The sequence below is a fragment of the Ochotona princeps genome, chromosome 16, assembly GCF_030435755.1.
Source record: "Ochotona princeps isolate mOchPri1 chromosome 16, mOchPri1.hap1, whole genome shotgun sequence".
NCBI classification, from domain to species: Eukaryota; Metazoa; Chordata; class Mammalia; order Lagomorpha; family Ochotonidae; genus Ochotona; species Ochotona princeps.
In genome coordinates this window covers 54209824-54231856 of record NC_080847.1, presented here as the reverse complement: position 1 = coordinate 54231856, position 22033 = coordinate 54209824, and the positions used below count along the sequence as shown (strand labels likewise).

Genomic DNA, 22033 nt, shown 5'->3' with positions numbered 1-22033 from the left:
GAAAACACTTCTTAGTAAAATAAAGGGAAAAAATATTGAAGTGAATGTATTACAGAAGTATGAAGGCAAGGTGCATTCATTTCTAAAACAAAGTTAACAAACCTCTAGAGAGAAGGTGGCACTTGCTAAAGACACTAACAATAGGAAACTTCAAATGGTAAAAAAAATGTGAGAAGTTATACATATTTTTTAAACAATAATGTTGTGACTATGCCAAAAATTTTGGAAGGTTGACGTGTATAGGCAAATTTCTGGAAAGTGAAATTTACCATAAGAAAAGAGAGAGAAAGAGAGAATTATAGAGTCGCCAATATGCAAGGTTCCCCATGATGAAACGCAGTAGCAAGAAAAAATCATTCCACAGGGAATCCCAAAGTATGTTTCAACGATGAGGCACGAAAATACTTGCCAACACCTCCTAAGGATGGAGGAGCACTCGGATAACCACATCATGAAAGCAGCACAGCCCCGAGGCAAACTCGACCAGCTGCAGGGCTCTGATGGCAAGGCTGCCTACCTCAAATGCCACCTGCAAACGAACTACATTAGTTGGCTTTAAGGTGATTTCAGTGCTTTGCAAGTAAGTAAGAATTACTCACGGGGTAAATGGGACGGAGAAGTCCTTTTACTTCAAAGACTGAGGCTCAGAAACTCAGAAGCCTTCTGAAGGTTTCGGGCAATTTGCAGATCTTGAGCTTTTTTCACTGCCAAATCTTTTGCTTTGGTCAACATTTACAAAGAAGTTGAAACTAGAATTCTTCAGAATATGACAGTCTCCTTAAGCACTTGGTGATGTCCTTGTCATCTAACTTCAGCAGGTGTGTGTTTATAGGACCTCCATAGGGTTATTTTAATTTCTGCAAGTAAATGGTACTTTCTTAATGCTTTGTATAACATTAAATGCTAAATGCAGTGGGATGAAGAGAAAAAAAGTGTGTCAAGGATAATATCGTGAGGGTTGTGTAAGATTAATCACAGAAGTAAAGGGGAAAAAAATACAAAAACACTCCAATTGGTCCATAAAATACTCTGTTCAGGGCCTGGTGTGGTGGCCTAGCGACTAAATTCCTTGTCTTGTATGCACGAGGATCCCATATGGGTACCAGTTCTAATCCTGGCGACCCTGTTTCCAACCCAACTCCCTGCTTGTGGCTTGGGAAAATAGTAGAGGAAAACCCAAAGCCTTGGGAGTCTGCACCTGTGTGGGAGACCCAGAAGAGGCTCCTGGTTCCTAGCTTCAGATTGGCTCAGCTCCGGCTGTTGCGGCCACTTGGGGAGTGAATCTCTGGACAAAAGATCTTCCCTTTCTGTCTCTCCTCCTCACTGTGCATCTGATGTTACAATAAAAACAAATCTTTAAAAAAATATTCAGTTCAATATGCATGAGTGTCTAAAATTTATACAATATGCCAAAAGGAAAGTTTTAACATTATATGATAAAAGCTCTAGTGTCAAAACCATATAATGATTAAATACAAAAAATTTTTGACATTGATATGAATTAAAATATCTTCCTACTTCTATTCTTCAATCTCATTCAAGGATCTATTTTTAAATACATATATTAATATAATCACAAGGAATGAACAGTTTTATCATTTTATGAGTACATGAATTAAGAAAGTTATTCATAGACACTGAAAATTAAATGATTTGAGGAATTTCCAGGGTTACTGAGAGCAGAGTCAGTACAAACAACACTTGGATTTTCACAAATACAGACTGACACTACTGAAATAACAACCACAGGAAAAGCATGATGGATGATGTACTATAAAATAAGTAAAATCTCTCATTGAAAACTACATCATTGATCTAAACATGACCGAAGCCTTTTTAAATAAAAATCTATATCCATTAATTTGAAGTGAAGAAGAAAAATAAAAATAGAAAAATGCTGTTAAAAAAAAACAAGGAAAATAACATGAGAACAAAAACAAACAAAATAAATTATAAAACAAAATTAGATGCGCATTCATTCCAATTAAATAAGTATCTTTGTGGTTTGGAAGAAACAAAGTGAGCAAGGACAAAAGCAGAGAATTCTCAGAGGAAAGAGAGGGCAGGGATACCCCGAGGGAACCGTCAGTCAGGGAGGGCAGGGAGACCCTCAGTCAGGGAGGGCAGGGAGACCCTCAGTCAGGGAGGGAGAAGGCAGGGAGACCCTCAGTCAGGGAGGGCAGGGAGACCCTCAGTCAGGGAGGGCAGGGAGACCCCGAGGGAACCGTCAGTCCGTCAGTAAGGGAGGGAGAAGGCAGGGAGAGCACCAGGTTTCAGATACTGAAAAAAGAATGAAGAAACTGATAACAAATAGAGGAATGAAAAGAAATGTGGTGCCAAAAATATGTAAAAACGTCCAGGCACTGAGGTGGACTGGGAGGAGTGTGCATGAGCAGATCTGGAAGGCAGTGGGAAAAGACATGTGCTGTGACCAAGCTCCTGCTCTCCAGGCTGCGCAGCTCCTTACCAGAATAGGCATCAACATTCCCACAGAGCGGAGCTGCTGGGAGAGGCTGGCTCTGCCTGCGCGGACTGTGTACCAGGGACAGGGCGGCAAGGCTTCTCTCCCAGTGCACACGGGTCACCCTGTCCCCTGCTGCCCCATGGCCTTGTTTATTGTGTCATTCTGACACACCAGGGGAGCCCCAAATCACCTCCCAGAGGCAAAGTGAGTCTCCTGGTGACTACGTGGAGTTGAGTCATGAGCTGTGCCATGTCAACATTTGGACATGCGTTTTCCCAAGCAGAAAGTACACTTCAGGGTGACACACATCATCAGAACTTAATTTCCAGCTCATGGAAATTATAACCTCACAGCTTCTTAATTTTCTTATTCAAGATCTGATGTTTGATTTCATAATTCTTTTCCATTCTATCCTTATTTTTATGAATTTCTACTTTTGCATCATTCCATTCTACTTATATATATTGTGAGAATTACTTTGTTATTTTTATTTTAGGTTTTTTTTAAGATTTATTTTTATTAGAAAGTCAAGTATACAGAGAGGAGGAGACACAGAGAGGAAAATCTTCCATCTGTTGATTCGCTCCCCAAGCGGCCGCAATGGCTGGAGATGCACTGATCCAAAGCTAGGAGCCCAGAGCCTCTTCCGGGTCACCCACATGGGTGCAGGGTCCCAAGGCTTTGGGCAGTCCTCTACTGCTTTCTCAGGCCACAAGCAGGGAGCTGGATGGGAAGTGGAGCCCCTGGGATTAGAACTGGTACCCGTATGGGATCCTGGTGCATGCAAGGCACTTTAGCTGCTAGGCCACCATGCCAGGCCCTATTGTTATTTTAAACTTTTTTTTTTTAAAGGAAGCATGGAATAGGGAGATCTTACTATCTGCTGGCTCATAAGAGCCCAAATGGATGAAATATATCCAGGCCAAAGCTAGAAGCTTTGGAATTCTGCCTGGGTTCCCACATGAGTGGTAAAGTGCCAAGCACTTGCACCAGCATCTGCTGCTTCCTCAAGCAAGAAACAACATTGAAGGCAGAGCGGCTGGGACTCAAGCCAACACCTCTAGTGTGGAATGCTGGCACTGCAACCTTGAGGTTAACCTGCTGCACACAGTACTGGCCCCTGCTACTGTGTCATTGTTCTCTCATTGGGTTCTTACCCAAAGTTTGCGTTCGTTAACATAATGGACTACAGCATTCACTGGTTTGTGTAAGAAATGAGGCTGGAGACAGAATGGAACCAGGTACTGCAACCACTAGAGTGTGTGGCAGGTTGATGCGGATGATGAACTGAGCCAGATGTCGCACTGACACAGGAGTTAGGTCTGGGATCGCCCCAGACAAGGTTTCTTTGGAGATTCCCCCCACCCCAAAGAGGACCACTTTACACAGAACTCCAACCATGGGAATCGCTGGATCTGTATTTGACCATGGAGTGAATGTGTCAGAACTGGGCCTCCTCAATTGCTGAAGACAGTGGAATAGACGGCACGCCCAAATACAAATGGGGGATATAACAGTACACTGGGCCTGCAAGAGGGTGTCTAGTACCATAGCAGAGCATGGAGGACAGAACAGATTGGACAACTCTCCCAGCCAAGTGTTGATAGGAAATATCTGGGCAAATGGAGACTCTAAAGTGGCTTATGGAACAACGAAATCACCAACATCTCAGTAGTACCAAAACTATTTGAGGAGCACCCTCAGAGCATGCTTCACACAGGGGACCCTGGGATGGTATCGGGTGGCTGTCCCCATCCCTGGGGACTGATGTGGTTGGGATGCAGAGTGCAGCTTCTCCTTTCCTCGCCTCCCGTCCTCAATGCAGGAAGAAGAAAAATTGGAAACAGTGGTCGCGTCATCGTTCCCCTATTCCTCAACACTTCCAACTCGAATCAATGGTCCACATGGCTATATATCTTCAACCATGTAAAGATCATAAAAAATAAAATTTAAAAAAATGCCAAAAGTGTTCATTTTAGAGGCATATACAGAAAAAAAGGCCAAAAAAAAAAAAAAAAAAAAACCTATGTGACAGAAAACATTTGTAGGTGGCACTTTGCCATTTTGTTTGCCATTTGCTGTGGAAGCGCAATGTATCCAGACCTGCTGGAGCTAAATTCTAATTCTGACAACCATGGGTATTAACTGGGTGAACAAATCAGACACCATGAAATGGGAACGAATTTCCAGAAGATTCACTGTGGACACAGGAAGCAGTCTACAGACCCACTCGATACTACCCAACTCACTCATCATCTACTGCCTGAGGAAGACAAGGCAGAAAACATACAAAAGGCAAACAAACAACCTATGTCCCCCAAAGACCCAGAGGGGTGACGTGACTTCGAGTGCATCATGATGGTGAGACTTAGGTAGTATAAAGGTTTGAACGTGGCATAGGAGACATGTGTGTGCGTGTGTGTGTTAAACACCATGATCCCTCACCTGCAAAATTTGACACCAAAACTCGCCACGTGCCTGGACTGAGCTCAGGCCTTGGTGGAAGACACTCGAACCAGGCCGTGATGGGAGCGACTGCATGCTGGAGTTCTCTTCCTCCCGGGGACAGGGAGACAGACCAGGATCCCCCTCGCCCCAGCCACAGGCACCCAGCTGAGGACACTGGCGCCTCAGCCACAAGGTGGCAGGCGCCAAGCCAACTCAGGCTCTCCTGGATCCTGCAGGCTGCCGCCCTCACCTCACACTGAGGCCCCAGAAGCGCCAGAAAAGAACTTTGTGCTCTCTCAGCCTCCCAGGCAGCCGCCTTTCAGGAAAATGGCGGCCTGGGCAGAACGTGTGGACGTGCCCGAGCGGGCCGGTCATCCCTCACCAAGGGATTGCCCCTGAACGTGGACTCCACACCGTAAATCCCTCCTAGCTTGTTCACTGGTCCCACGCTGAGGCACAGAGGGCCTCCCCACACCTCCCAGCCGCCTCAGGACCCACCTAGGAGCAGCTGCATCCGGGCTCCCTGGAGGACGTCACTTTGCTGCGTCCACAGGGCCGCGCCTCCTCAGAGGCTCTGGGAGCTGAGCCGCCTTGGGCAGAGCCGGAAGTGCCATGTGGCTGTGAGAGGCCCGGGGCTGAGGTGAGAGTTCTCGAAACTCTCCGCCACGACCTGGGCCACGAGGACAGCAATGACGTGACCGCCTCGGAGGAGTCCAGGGTCCACCCAGTACAGACGTGTGGAGTGGATGGGCGAGAGGGTAAGACCGGACAAGGCCCGTGCTGTGTGGTCAGTCCGGGAGATGCTGTGGAGTGGAGGCTGGGAGGGTGGGAGGCGCCTGGAGCTGCTGGGCTGTCCTGCTGCCTGGTGTGGGTGTGGGTGCTGGTGCGTGGTTGTGCCTGCCATGAAAGTTCACAGAGCAGATACATTGCCTGGTGTGTGTTTGTACATTCAGTGTGATTAGTCAGAAAATATATTTGTGAAGGGAAGATGCTCAGTCATAAAACACAAATTTACAAATTCGTGGAAAAATGTTTTCAACTGTTGATCAAGGAGACCGAGCCATAACGGGGCACAGAAAAGAAGAGGGTGGAGAGCTGTCTACAGTGCAGACAAAAACAGGCAGGCACAATGAATTCTCCTATTACATAACACATTTAATGTTAAATGATTTTGGATTTTAAAGACATTTGAAGTATTAGAAACATTTCAAATGGACTGCAAGCTCAACTCCAGTGAGTCCATATGACGTGTTCCAGACATGTGAATCTTATAAATTGGAGCATACAGTTGACTTTCACATTCTATAACACGTATACTTTTTTAAAATGTTATAACCTCATAAACAGTGTGAAATTAATACATTTATACATTTGGGTTAAATAAACTTTCAAAGTATGAAAATATTTTCAAATGAACCTCCTAGATGAACTCTGAATAGTCTATTTCATATGCTGCAGAGATGTGAAATCCTATAAAATCGTTATGGAGACTGTTTTTATAAATGATGTCAGATCAAACACTGAAAGCTCTTGGAGAAAAGATTATTCTCATGTTTGAAAGGGAAGAAGTCAATTTTGGAATGATTTTATTATTCTTCATCAGCAAAAAGGGGCAGAATGTTGGGTAACATAATGAGAGCATTCCACTAATACTCCCTAAAGTTATTTTTTCCTTGGATGCATAAATCCCATAAATGGTCAAAAAGTTGTTTGCAAAATAAAATAGCACGAAGCACAACACCGTTGAGAGGATAGTGCGGGTGGCTTTGTTCTCTGCAGAGGACTCAGAAGAGTGAGTGAGGCTGTGGATGTGCCGGGCTCTCCTGCGGTGTCTGTACAGGATGAACACCATGTAGAGGCTGCTCCCGATCATAAGCAGCATAAACACAAGGTCATGCATCATGAAGACATATAAAGCTAATATTAACATGTGTTCTTCAAGCTGCCTGCCTTCACAGTATACATTCACATATCCCCGTCCAACAACTGTGAAATTTGACTTGGCTCTCACAGTTTCAATGATGTGAATGTAAACCAACATGTTGATGACCCAGAGGGTAAGTAGAAAGGGGAGAATGCACTTGGAGTATTGAGACTTTGGCCACGCCCATTTAGAATGACCAGGACTGATAGTGATGGCCTGAAATCCACTCAGGAAAGAGGTAGTGCAGATGGAAAGACCCCGGGTGACTCTGTGCAGGTACAAAAAAGCCTGACAACCTGTATCATTCAGGAAATGGTTGACTCTGAAGAATGACATGATTTCTGGTAGTGACCGGAATGTAATACCTAAAATATTGACAAAGCTAAGGTTCATGAAAATCAAATCTATAGGCTTCCTCAGGTGATGCTGGCCTAGGAAGATGTATCCATATAATAGGAAGAGCAGTGAGTTTGCCATGACCCCAGTAACAGCCTGACACAGGAGGAAGAAACCATAAACTGTGTCACTTGGAGACACTATCTCAGTCATGTTCTGAATGTTATAATTAGGTAAGTTGGTCCTCTTTTGAAAAAAAAATGGAATGTATTTTGCAATGATAAGAAATGACTAACAGTTCTGTTTGCGACGAGAGTGGTGAAATGTTCAAGAGTTCTGTCCTTCAGCTCCCGCGTGGCACTTCCAGGAACTGGGTTTCAGGCAGTCTCTGATTTAGAGGTTAGAAGGAAGTGATATGGAGAGGATGCAATTCAAATATTAACATCCCACATTCTAGAACACTGTTGCAAGCTCCTGTTGACCTCTATGAATAAGCTACAGAGTACAGAAAATGTATATGAGCAAAACTGACATTTTAAACTTCTTACAGTGTTTATATGCCTTGTCTATACTCTTGAGGAACACTGGTTTTTCTACTTACTACTTGCTGAATTCTCTGTGTACTGGAGGGCGAAGCTTAAAGAAAATTGAATGTATGTCATTATAAAAAATAAGAGAAGAATAGGAAAAGGAAGAGAGGTGGAAAGTTGTTAATAAAATGTTACAAACTTTGTACGTATTTATTATACAAATATTTTATAATATATTTAATGTATAATAAACTATAGTAAATAAATATTATATTTGAATAGTAAATTATGTGTTTATTAAATTATTACTTACTATACAATAAATAAATTCTGGCTAATATAGTATAAATTGAAGATTGTTGATAATTATTTTATATTTGAAATTTCCTAACATAAGAGATTTTCCAAGCTTTCACTAAAAACAAAAGCTTCTGTGGGATACATAATATGTTAATTCATATAGTTGTTATAATCATTCCCAATACGAGAGCGAAATATAGGCCTTTCTTTGTGAATTACACCCCACAAAATTTAAGAAAATTAATTAAAACGGACTAAATCCACTAAGCAAAGAAAGGGAATCAAAAATATCACATCCCTACTGTGCGCTGTCTGATGCATTCACATTACAAATACAAAAAGTATATAGTCCAGGGCCCGGCAGCGTGGCCTAGCGGCTAAAGTCCTCGCCTTGAACGCCCTGGGATCCCATACAGGCGCCGGTTCTAATCCCGGCAGCTCCACTTCCCATCCAGCTCTCTGCTTGTGGCCTGGGAAAGCAGTTGAGGACGGCCCAAGGCTTTGGGACCCTGCACCTGTGTGGGAGACCCGGAAGAGGTTCCAGGTTCCCGGCTTCGGATCGGCGCAGCACTGGCCGTTGCGCTCACTTGGGGAGTGAATCATCGGACGGAAGATCTTCCTCTCTGTCTCTCCTCTATGTATATCTGACTTTGTAATAAAAATAAGTAAATCTTTAAAAAAAAAGTATATAGTCCAAAACTAGCAGAAGTAAACTTGAGATGTGAGTCAGTATTAATCTCTAGGTCATTTGACTGCTCATTAAATATAAGATGAAATAAATGTCAACGTGGGTATTAGAACATTTTTGCAAGACACATGACCAATGAAGAAGAAAGACAAAGTTTCAAAATCAACTAGGAGCAGGTGCCCACAAGATAACACTGCATAACCCCCACACTTAGGAAATAGAAAGGCTGGATACAATTAGGTACGATTCAGTAACAACAGAGGAAGGACTTTTGTGAAAACAAAGCAACAATATTGAATGTAAAGACACATGAAATGATCTGAACACGTGGAGTGAGATATAACCTGTTTTCCAGTAACCTCAGAATTACCAGACAAAATCCCACTCAGGTGGTAAAACCATGAGCAAGTCAGTTCATCCACTCTGCCTGCTGTCTGGAGGAACACACAGGTCGTTATCGGAAGGCCAGCTTTGCTGCTCAGCTGTAACCGGCACGTTGAAACACGCGTAGCACCGCACCCCCAAAAGCCAAACACCGAAGAAAATGGCAGCCAGGAGGAAGAATTTCACCGAACAGAGCAACTTGTCTAACGAAATTATAATAGATCACAAAGTAGAAAGTATTTGTTAAAGCTGACTTCACTAGATTTAAACAGAACACATGAATAATTTTTAAAGATGTTAATGAAATTAGAGGCACATTCACTCTAATTAGGTAAATGCCCATTTTTGTTTCGAGGAAAATAGGAGAGTACAGGAAAAAAAGCAAAGAGCACTGAGCAGGGAGAAGACCTGCGGAGATCTGTGGCAGCAGCGGGATGGAAAGAATAACAGTGTCAATGACAATAGGAACATGTAGGACCACAGAGAAATACTGCAAGGAGGTACCTGAGGACAAGGGTGTCTGGGCAGGCGCAGAGATGGGGTGGGCTGGTGGGAAAGGCCTCGAAGCCTCCCTTCCATTCTGCAGGCTGAGGCAGCAGAGCCTTACTGGAGGCAGTCAGCTCCCCCCCCGCGAGGCTGCCTGCAGAGACGCTGAGTCTGCCCAGCACTTGACCATGTATCAGAGACAGGGCGACAAGACTTCTCTTCCAGTGCACACGGGTCACCCTGTCCCCTGCTGCCCCATGGCCTTGTTTATTGCATCATTCTGACACACCAGGGGAGCCCCAAATCACCCTCCCAGAGGCAGAGTGAATCTCTGGTGAATACGTGGGGTCGAGCCATGAGCAGTTCAGGTAAGAGTTTTCCCAAGTGAAATGCCATCAGAAAGTAAACTGCAGGATAACAACATCCTCTGTTTTGAAGATCAGTTTATTTGACAGGTAGACTTACAGAAAGTGAAAGAGAAGAAGGGAGGGAGAGAGAAAACATGAATCCACCATCTGCTGATTGGCACCTCAAACCACTGCAATGGCCAGGGCTGGGCCAGGGCTGGGCCAAGCCAAAGCCAGAACGCAGGACCTGCGCTCAGGTCCTCTCCAGGCGTGCGGCAGCCCGAGCACTGGGCCAGTCTCTGCTCCTTTCCCAGGCACAGCAACAGGCAGCTGGACTGGGAGTGTCACAGCCGGGGAGGAAACAGTGCCCGTATACAAAGCACCACAACACATGCTCTCGTCGGACAAGTTTCTAGATGACTGACAGCAAAATCAGTGTTTGAGATTCTCGAATAATATGAAGGACTGACACTGTTGTATAACACCAAGCGATTGTAGATGTCAGAATTAACACAAGAAAGAGTACATACTATGTTTAAGTGGAAATGAAGACCTCAATGTGACCAAGTCCTTTAAAGTGTGGATTCATTGATTTGAAAGATAATAACTCTAAATGGAAGGATGCTGTGATCAAAGTTAACAGTCATAACACAAAGTTAGGGGTACACGATTTCCAAGTTAATACATTCCATTTAGCAATGCAAGACGAGAGAACAGCATGGCAGCAAAAGAAAACTCTGGACAAAAGACAATGAGTGTTGCAGACACCGCAGAGATACTCAATATGAAAGAAACAAGTGAGAGCCTGTGGAGGGATGAACAGAACACTGCACCAGTAAAAAGAAGGCAGTATAGACAACATCACAGGGAAAAGGTGAGCAGGCCACAGCTGGAGCAAAGCAAAGGAGACCCCGGAACCACACACAGCATGGGCAGGAGGCATGGGAAAATCTTCAGAGTTCCCTCCCAGTCTCCAGGCTGGGCGTGAAGGACCCTTACCTGAGACTCTCAGTTTCCCCCGCACAGAGATGTGGGGAGAGAGGCTGGGCCTGCCCAGCACTGACTGTGTACCAGGGACACAGTGGCAGGACTTCTCCCAGTGCACACAGGTCACCCTGTCACCTGCTGCCCCGTGAATTTGTTTATTGTGTCATTCTGAAACACCCAGGGGAGCCATAAATCACCCTCCAAGTAGCAAAGAAAATCTCCTGTTGAATAGATGAGCTTGAGTCATGAGCAGCGCCAAGTTTGGGCATGCGTTTCCTCAAGCTGAACACCCTCAGAAAGTAAACTTCAGGATGACACACGTCGTCGGAAGTTAGTTTTCACACAGCTCAGGGAGATCATGACCTCACTGTTGGGTTCTTCATCTTCTCATTCAACAGCTAATGTTGACTTTATCGTTTCCTGAGATTTTCAAAGAATTATTTTTATTTTTGATGATGTTTACATGTTTGAGGGAGATGCATACCAATGTGGACCTCTGATTAGGGTGTGGACTTTGGAGGAATTGGGGAAAGTGGCTGAGACAACTGCCTCCAATTTCCAATATTTTTTTCTTTCTATACTTGAGGAAAGTGTGCCAAGAAGGAGAATGGGCCACTCCCAGCATTCCTAACCGCATCAGTACCTGAGGATGGTGACGGCCATAGGTTGTCATCCCAGGGCCCCAAAGTGGAACTTGTTCCAAGAGTACTGTTCAAGTGGTTTCAATAGTTCTGAGATGCTGCCGATTTCATTGCTCCAAAGTTGAGAAAATCCTTTAAAATCTTTTTATCGATTTAGACTATATGCTGTCACTTTATATATTTGCATATTGTTCTGGTATCTTTAAGGTCAGCTCCAGTACCTCTCTCCCAGCACAACCTGGGTTGTGTGATGACACTGAAGGGCCAACAGGTGCATTGATCACATTGCTTGCCTACATCACATTCTTCCATGGTTCTATTAGGAAAGTGAATGAAACTCCTTGGATGTATCTTTCAGGGAACATATTCAGGGTTTTTCAAGCTGAGTTTTTCTGAGTCTGTCATAAAATTACAAGATTGCTTTGATGGTAGATAATAACTGTTGTCATGCCAGGAGTACAGCAGTGATCCGACTTGAATAGAAAAGTGTCTGCCTGCTGAAAGCCTTCCAGGGGTGTTGGGCCTAGGAGTTAAGATGTGCTGGGATGCAGACATCAGCTCTGGCCTCCAGTCACAGCCTCATGCTCATGCAGACACTGGGGGTAGCAGGTCATTGACTCAAGTACTTGAGTTTCTGCCATTCATGTAGAAACCCCACTGGGTTGTCTGGCTTCCAGCTTCAGCCAGGCCACCCATGTCTACACATTGTGGGCATCTGGGTGAGGATGAAGCAGTGGGTATGTGTTTTTCATATATCTGTGTATGTTTTTCTGATACCCCCAGGAAGATAAATTTAAATTTAAAATATTGTGGGTCCAAAACGGTGGCCTAGTGGCTGAAGTCCTCACCTTGAACACACCATGATCCCTTATCAACATAGGTTCTTATCCTGGCAATCCTGCTTCCCATCCAGCTCCATGCTTGTAGTCTGGGAGGGCATTCGAGGACGGTCCAAAGCCCTGGGACCTTTCACCCACGTGACGACCCGGAGGAAGCTTCTGGCTCCTGGCTTTGGATCAGCTCAGCTACGGCTGTGGTGGTCACTTGGGGAGTGAATCATTGGACAGAAGATCTTCCTCTCTGTCTTTTCTCCTCTCTGTATATCTGACTTTGCAATAAAAATAAATATATGTTTTTAAAAATTACAATATTGAGTAAAGAACAAAGCAGAAAAAGGAAGAGTTGAAAATCCATGTAAAAATAATCAATACATCTTTTGCAAGAATCAAGAGGGCAGAATAGGGTAAGGGCATGTTTAAACAGATGAAGAAACATTAGCCAGTGTGAAGTAGGGAGGGCATATTTCAAGGAGCAGGAATTGACAGAAGGACAGCAGAGGGGCACCTAGAGACTTATGACACAGGAAATCGGAGGACACAGTGGTGTGGTGTAGTGACCCCAGCGGCATTCAGCAAGCGTTGATGTGAACTGAACCGGCAGCTGGAACTCCACCAGCAACAAGGTTCAACCCAAGACAGGTCCGGGTAGCCCTCAGACCTTATGGCCAGCAGATTAAGAAGTCTGGTAGTAGTACAGCAGGTGCCATTTTGTACAGTGTGGAAAAACCTGAAGACGATAAGGACAACACTAAGCTGCACATGCACTGAGCTGGGGCTGAACAGAAGCATGTAATACAGGAGTTCAAGACAGTTAGGGAATATGGCACACAGGAAATTAATCAAATGAAAGCTAATATATCAGAAATTAAGAATACAGTGGAGCAAATTAAAAGCACAATGGAGAGTCTCCAAAACAGAAAGAAGAATGAAAGTGTTGATTGTAAAGGTGACTGTACTTCTGGAAGCCTGGACTCTCCGGAGAGACACCTGCACCCTGTTACAAGAAAAAGCCCCTGCTTCCTGAAAGACCAGGAGGCAGGCGGGCGATAAGGAGAATCTTAGCTTTTAAATTTACAAGATGACAGCTAACTTCAGAAGGCATGCTGTTTTATTACTGTCTACATTGAAGTGATATGATCAGGACCCCCAACCTATACATTGTAAATTCCTGCTGCATGCTTTCTGTTTTGCGTCACTGTTAGCTCCAAATCATGTATTTGCTCATTGTCACACAGCTTTTGATTCTCTTATAGATATTACTATAAAAACCCCACACTTATTTCATTCAAAGTGCATTTTGCTTAAGGCAAGAAGTTGCCCCTAGACTAGAAATTAAAATCTATTCATTCGCATTGGAGTCTCATTCAGATTCATTGGACCCAAACAGAAGAAGGCAGAAGAAACAATCACAGAATTGGAAGATATTTCCTGTCACCAGGGGGAAGCAAACAAAAAGCTGGAAGCAGAGCTGGATCAGGCCAAAAAGTATTCAAGAATTGAAACACACTATTAAAAGGTCAAATATAAGAGTTATGGGAGTCCCAGGAGGTGCAGAAGGAGAGCTGGGTTAAAAATGTAACTAATGGAGCCTGGCGGCGTGGCCTAACGGCTACAGTCCTTGCCTTGAACGCACCGGGATCCCATATGGGTGCCGGTTCTAGTCCCGGCAGCTCCACTTCCCATCCAGCTCCCTGCCTGTGGCCTGGGAAAGCAGTCGAGGACGGCCCAAGGCTTTGGGACCCTGCACCCGTGTGGGAGACCAGGAGAGGTTCCTGGTTCCCGGCTTCGGATCGGCGCAGCACCGGCCGTTGTGATCACTTGGAGAGTGAATCATCGGATGGAAGATCTTCCTCTCTGTCTCTCCTCTCTATATATCTGACTTTGTAATAAAAATAAATAAATCTTTTAAAAAAATACATTATGACTTAAAGTAACATTTCAAAGCATAATTGCCTTTCAATTGATGCAATAGTATACTGAAATCAGCCTCACTCCCAGGGCTCCACGGCACCCTGGCAAAGTTTCCTTCTAGACAGTTTGATAGCAACTCCTCTGTTGAAACTGATGTCAAATTGGCCACTGAAAGTTCTTCGGGAAAAGAGCATTTTCATCTCTCAAGAGGAAAAAGTTATTCTGAGAAAAATTTTCGTTTTGTTTTGGTTTTTTATTAACATAAAGGGGAAGACTGTCCCAGTAGCAAGATGATAAAATTTCATTAATACCCTCCACTTTTTCATTTTTCTCTGTCTCATTTTTCCCCTGTCTCCGGGACAAGATAAAGCCCCCCGCCACACACACACACACACACACACGCGCGCGCGCGCAACCTGTGTCAGGAGACATCACTTCGGAGTGCAGGAGCCAGTCAGTGGAAAATCCACTACCCAGCCAAGGTTTATGGAACCGAATTCCAAACAATGGAAACCACACCTGGTCAGGGCAACACAAACAAGCCAAGCCGCTCCTGAAAACCCAAGGGCCCAGGGACAGAAAACTTACCTATCCCTGTGTGTGCATGCAATTGTGGGCATTCAGAAAAATGGGAGTGACTCGCTTGTTCCAGGCGGAGACGGTGGCCACGGGGAGCACACACAGGGGTTTGCAGCTGGATGAACTCAGATCCTGGAGTGGCTGCGTACGATCAGTTCTGGTGCAGCTGGATGGGGTCGGGTCCTGGTACTGGCCTCGGATCTAGGGCCAGAAAGCCAGACAAACAACAGGGCCAACCGAGTTTCAGGGCACCAAATGTTAGCTCTTTTCAGAATACCCCTTTTCAAGTTTAAGTTTGCTGCCACAGGCCGAAACACCAGACACACCAGGCCACCAGCAGGCTTTATTTCAGCAGCACAGCGGGCACACGCGACAGCAGTGGAGGTAGCGAGACAGAGGCAGAGCAACGTGTCCTGCCATGGTGGTACGAGAGGGACCAAGGGACGGCGGAGCAAGATGGAGGGGGACGGGGTACAGGCAGCACGCAAAGGGAGCACGCCCGGGAGAGTGTGCCTGCATGTGGCCAAGGACAGGCGTACGGGTTGTGAGGGACTGGTGGATAGGGCTGTGGACGTGCCATGAGTGATTCGTGGACAGGATTGTTGTAGGTACTGCCACGAGGGATTGGTAGATGGGGCTGTCAGGCACAGCGTCATGAAGTTAGAGGGTGGGATGAGCTTATGGGGTTAGGACAGATGGGCAAACAACAAAATTTGTACCTGAAGGACACGTGAATCTTAAGGAAGCCGAAACCTAAAGCTTCCTTAGGAGGTAGATATTGAAAATGGTGCCAAGTCCAAAATATTGAGGGCGCTCAGGGCCGATGTTGGAGTCACTCCTCACAATACACAGTTGCAAATAGGTGTTTGGGGAGAAATAAGATTTCTATGTGTGTATATGTGTGTTACACACTAGTGTGACCTCTGAAATACGAACGTTGAGACCCCAATGCCAAGTGTGACTCTATTGGGAGATAATGTTGAGGTAAAACCCATGAGGAAAGGCAACCTTGGGTTTTATGAACATAGAAAAAGTCCAGGCAGAAGAAAATAAATGAGCCAAGCAAGATTCATTTATTGAAGTGAGGAACCTGCTTTCCAAGACAGAAAAGCAGAGAATCTGGTCCAATTCAAGGGTGGATATCCACAGAGGGTGTGGACAAAGCCCACTAAAGGCTGGAATTGTAATCCTGTCCAGCCTGCTCAATTAAAATAAACAAGACATCAGTACTTCTTCCGTATCTCATGAGAAAACTAGAAACTGAGAGCGTGGCATGGCATTTCTGACTTGCTAAAAACACCGTCAGGGGAGGATGGAGCATCTGTGTGCTTTTAAAAGGAATTCCCTTATTCTCACTCCAATAGGAACCTGACCCTGGACTCAGACACATCCCGGGAGATACCTCTGAAGTGCACTGTGTCTTAAGGATGGACTCTCCCAAATATTGCATACTCTCAACCAGCTTCATTCTCATAGCCAACTTTCCTGCCGACAGACATTTTTAGGCATTTTCTTGACTCTTTGTTTTCTCGTTTTATATCTCTGAAGCAGTCAGTTCTAGTCGAGGATGGCCCAATGCATTGGGACCCTGCACCCGCATGGGAGACCCGGAAGAGGTTCCTGGTTCCCGGCTTCGGATCGGCGCATCGGCCCGTTGCGGCTCACTTGGGGAGTGAATCATCGGACGGAAGATCTTCCTCTCTGTCTCTCCTCCTCTGTGTATATCTGGCTGTAATAAAATGAATAAATCTTAAAAAAAAAAAAAAGATAAGCAGATAGAATCTAGCAGAGTGGCGCAGCGGAAGCGTGCTGGGCCCATAACCCAGAGGTCGATGGATCGAAAAAGATAAGCAGATAGAAATGGTATGGTCATCATGTAGGCAACGTATGCAACATAGCAATTGGAATGTGAAATTCTGGTTTACTCTTGGTAAATTTCGTGCCATGGAGTGTGTTTCATTTACAGCATGCCTCGAGTCACACCGGCCACACTTCACGTGCTTTGAGGCTGCCTGGCTGACTTCCTCCTCCAAGTCTCGGAGAGATGTCTATCACAGACACAAGTGTGAGCGTCAGAGCCGTGGCTTATGCTTCAAGAAAAGGTAATGCTCACCTTTGCATGGGGGGAAGTAGACTGGAGATCATTTTATTATTTGTCATCAGCACAAAAGGACAGATGGTTGGGTAACATGAAGCGATTATCCCAGTAATCTTTTCCATTTCTGGATTTTTCTCAGGTCTATAAAACAAATAAAAGGTGGCAACGTTGTTGGAGAAATAAAAGAACATAAAGCAAAATACCAGCAAAAGGACCGTGTGGGTGGCTTTGCTTTCAGGAGATGTCTGAGAAGAAAGGCTGCGGCTGTGGATGTGCCAGGCTCTCCTGCGGTGTCTGTAGAGGATACACACCATGTACAGGCTGCTCCTGACCATCAGAGTCACAAACAGGACGTCATGGATCACCATGACAACGAAAAGGGACACTGAGCGGTGACCTTCAGCCTGCCTGTTGTGACAATATGCATGAACAAATCCCCGACCAACGACAGTGACGTTCAAGTTGGCTGTTACAGAGTCATTGACATAGATCCAGAACACCATGTTAGCAATCCAGAAGCACAGGAAAGAGGGGAGAATCCAGCTGGGGAGCTTAGGTTTCAGCCACGCCCATTTAGAATGACCGGGGCTGACAGTGATGGCCTGAAACACACTCAGCAGAGACGTAGTGCAGATGGAAACACCCCGGGTGACTCTGTACAGGCACAGAACTGCTTTACAACCCACAGTGTCCAGAAGATGTCTTACTCCAAAGGATGATGTGATATCTGGTACCACTCTGAAAGTGATGGTCAAAATATTGACAGATGTCAGGTGTATGAAAATCACGTCTATGGTCTTCTTCAGGTGAGGCTGTGTGAAGAAGATGTACGTATACAACATGAAGAGAAATGAGTTCCCAACAACACCAACACCAATTTGAACTAAGAGGAAAACCCCAAATGCGATGTCCCTTGGAAGCATTCTCTCAGTGATCAATGTTTCTAGGTGATTGGATTACATACCCCAGGCCTCTGAGAAAACCTGACAAATTAGAGTGTGAGATTTAAAATAAGGCGCATCTGCGGGAGAGCTCAATCACAGGGGACATGTTCAAGTGCTTGGATCTTCTGTGTCCCACACCCAGCTGCGCTTACATCCAGAGACTGACTCCCAGGCATCTTGAGAACCTAAGAGTACAGAAGAGCTGTATGAACAAGGAGAAACTCAAACACCAGTCCTCCCTCCATCTCCTGCACCTCCCAGGAGAAGTTGGTATGCATGAAAAAGATATTGAGGGCCTGGCACAATGGCTCCACTGGATAATCCTCTACTTGCAAGCACCAGCATCCCATTTGGGGGCCAGTTCATGCCCCAGCTGCTTCACTTGCAATCCAGCTCCCTACTTAAAAGCCTAGGAAAGTGGAAGAGGCTGGCTCAAAACCTTGGGCCTCCGCACCCCCATGAGAGACCTGGAAGAAGCTTCTAGCTTCAGATTGGCTCAGATTCCAGCCATTGCAGACATTTGGGGAGTAAACCATCAGATAGAAGATCTGTCTCTCATGATCTCTCCTTCTCTCCATAAAACCCACCTTTCTATAAAAATAAATCAATCTTTTTTAAAAAAAAGATATTGAAATTATAGCTTGCTTTACTTGCATTGCTTTCTTTATCTTATTGGCTGACCTTTTATCTCTCCATCCATGTTTCAATTATCCAGCCTTTCTTTGGAACATTAGTTATACTTACAGAACATGAAGAAGCGCATGGGTCTTCCAAGACAATGACCACTATTGATCTTCACATAACCGATTTTTTTTCCCAGAATGCTCTTTTTTGCTTTCTCCCATCCCCCCACCCAAGCCACTCCCTGGGCCTGGTGTTGTTGTTCAAGGTGCATCTGGTTCATAACACTTGAAGCATAGTGACCAGCATGGGCAGGTGGAGGCCAAGGAGGTCAGAGGGCACAGCACACTCAGCACAGCCAGTTTTTTTGGGCCCCAAGTGGCACTCACACCATATCTGATAAACCCAACCTAACAAGTATCTTGATGATGGCAGCATATCTCCAGTCCACATTTGATCTGAACATTTATTGTAGGCCTATTATGGCAAAGTAAATATCCTAAATATCCTAAATATCAAATATCCTAAATATCAAAATTTATTAGAATAGGGTAAATGTGGCAGTGATTAACATTGACGTTCAAACTTGAAAGGCTGATCTCTACATACCAAATTTGGAGATACTTTTTTTTTAAGATTTTTTTTTTAATTGGAAAGGCAGATATACAGACAAAAGGAGAGACAAAGATCTGCCATCTGTTGGTTCATTCCCCAAGTGGCCACAATAGCTGGAGTGGAGCCAGTCTGAAGCCAACCAGGAGTTTCTTCCAGGTCTCTCATGTGGGTGCAGGGTCCCAAGTCCTTGAACCATCCTTGACTGCTTTCCCAGGCCACAAGCAGGGAGCTGGATGGGAAGTGGAGCAGCTGACATACAAACTGGCACCTATCTGGGATCCCAGCGGATACAAGACAAGATTTAGCCACTAGGTTATCATGCTAGGCCCAAGATATTGATGCTTTTATCCAGTTGCTCCCATCATCAAAATATAATGGAATCCATCTCTACTGCATCAATGATACTCTCAGTGTCTCTAGGAAGAAAGAGAAACATGCAGAATCTGGATGCCAAAGTTGCAATGTCAGACATTATTCTCTCTTTCTTTAAGAGGTGTGATAAAGATGCCCAGATGCCCACAACAGCCAGGGCTGGTTCAGGATGAAGTCACGAGTCTGGAGCTTATTTGGAGTTTTCTATATGGACAACGAGACTCAAAGCACTTGGGCCATCCTCTGCTGCTTTCTCAGGCACAGCAGCAGGGAGCTGGATCAGAAACAGAGCAGCCAGGACAGGAGCCAATGCTCCCATATGGATGCCAGCATCGCAAATGGTGGCTTAACTCGGCCGTATATCAGCCTCCAACTTAGTCTTATCTAGTTGGAATGTACTGACATCGTGAAACCTGATATGACTGATGTTGGTCCCGTTTTACATACGCATCTTGCTTTCCGTGTGTGGGTCTCGAGGTCAGAGCCACCCTCCTGTCCTTTCACGAGCCTGACCCTGTTCACCAGGAGTGGCTGCTCCCACCGCTTACTATTAACCACAACTCATTTTTGAGCCCTTGTTAGCCCTTCCAGAACTCTTCCCCTAGCAATCCAAATTCTTTCATGCTGCATCATCCAAGTGAATTCTCACAGTTCCCTCTGATGTTTATGTGGATTGGATCTCCTGCTGCCAAGGCTGAGAGACCCTGGCTCACACGCCAAGCTGCCATCCAAACATGATCAGCCTCAGCGCTGCATGGCTTCAGACTGCATGAACAGCACCAGCGCATCCCTGTGCCCAGTGAACTAAGGGGGAATAACACATGTGTGCGAGCTTGAAAGACCAAGTGTACTGCATTCAGCATTCAATGAGAAACTCCGCCACAGGAATAGATACAGACAAATAATTTACAAACATAAGACAGAAAAAGAAAACAAAGAGAATTAAGTGGTCTAGATGTAGAATCGGCCTTAAGGGTACAATGTTAGAATAATATTATGCCAGTCTGAATTATTCAGAAAATCAGAGAGCCCCAAAGTTTCTAGAGTAGAGTTGGTCAGGGTATTAGAACTTACAAAAATTGAAGAGCAGATGTCTCCACTGCTTATTGTATCGGCACCCTGAATGAGTGCTGGTTCAACTCCTACTTGCTCAACTCCCTTCTAAAGTGCCGTGGAGGGCAGCAGACGATGGTCCAAGTATTTGGGCCGCTGCCACTCCTATGAGGAACTCCTATGAGGAATTCTAGGAGGGTAGAATTTTAGGTTCCTGGTTCTGGTCTAGACCACTTCTAACCATTGCAGCCATTTGGAAAGTGAAGCAATTTATTCCACATATTACAAGGAATAGGAAGAGATGAGTGTAATGGCTCCTATCACGAAGAAATGGTAGATGCTGAGGATACGGAAATGCTAAACAGGTTGAATTTATTACACATCACACACTTGCATCGAGTTATCACACTGTGTCACGTGTCAATCCAAAATAGAGTGAGATCGTTTTTAAAAGGAAGGTCCTGCCATTTATGGGAACATGGATAAACCTGCAAGAATTTCTATATGCTAACTCAGCCAGCATAGAATGACAATCACTGTATCCTCTCACCCGGACATGGAATTAAACATGTTGGTAGGAACAAACAGCAGAGGAATTCCCAGGCGATGAGGGGTAAGGCAGGGGAGATGCCAGTTAATGGATGCAATCATTCACTCACAGGAGCTCTGACGCAAAGTGCGGTAATACCCATGATGATTTTGTATTCTTGGGTTTTGCTAACACAGATGTTAAGTATTCGCACCACAAAAGAAAGAGCTAATTCTGGAAAAGAGTGGATGTGTTACTTAGCTTGACTGTGGACATCATTTCACAGTGTGTAAGAGCGTTAAATCATGTCATTGTACACCTTGAATATTTATGGCTTGAATATACAATCATGTACAATCATGTCATTGTACACCTTGAATATATATATGGCTGGAAAACTGAATGAAGATGGACTAAATACACTAAACCAAAGGCAGAAATCAAGCATCCGAAGAATGTACATCTAGTAGACTCATATTTTAAATACAACACATACATAGATCAAAAGAAACAGGAGAGAGAAAAAATGACCACGCTGATCGCAATAGAAAGAGCTGGGGTGACCACACAAATCAAACTAGTCTTGTAGACCTATATATATTTTGCAAGAAACAGATCTAAAGAAAAAATGTCCAGAAAAACATTTTAAATTTTCACTGAAAGGTGACCACTGCTTTATAAACTAACAAGACAGAGAAGGGACACTTCAATCATATTGGACTAAGCAGATGGAGGACAGGGGATGTGGGTTATTAACAAGGCCAGCCCAAAGCACTAAAGGGTCTTAAAATGTATTTTCAAATAAACATAGCATGAGTATGTAGTATGTTACAACACAGAAGAGGCAGACATGAAATAAGCATCGCCATCAGGGATTTTAACGAGCCTCTTAGCAATGGCAGAAGCAGCAGGCGGAATGTCAGGCCACACGTAGCAA

The 22033-nt window shown here is 44.8% G+C and overlaps 3 protein-coding genes across 3 annotated transcripts in view; all 3 read right to left on the bottom strand.

Annotated features, from left to right (window-relative positions):
* Positions 1 to 22033, bottom strand: part of EMP3 (epithelial membrane protein 3) — a 161618-nt gene that overhangs the window by 85007 nt on the left and 54578 nt on the right. The gene's annotated exons all lie outside the window — the stretch shown is intronic.
* Positions 6426 to 7367, bottom strand: LOC131482166 (vomeronasal type-1 receptor 4-like). The gene has a single exon (XM_058673945.1). It carries the CDS (start codon positions 7311 to 7313, stop codon positions 6426 to 6428), a length of 888 nt encoding a protein of 295 aa, XP_058529928.1. The 5' UTR covers positions 7314 to 7367.
* LOC101516703 (vomeronasal type-1 receptor 4-like) lies at positions 16974 to 17885 on the bottom strand. The gene has a single exon (XM_004597199.2). The coding sequence runs from the start codon at positions 17883 to 17885 to the stop codon at positions 16974 to 16976; it is 912 nt and encodes a 303-aa protein (XP_004597256.2).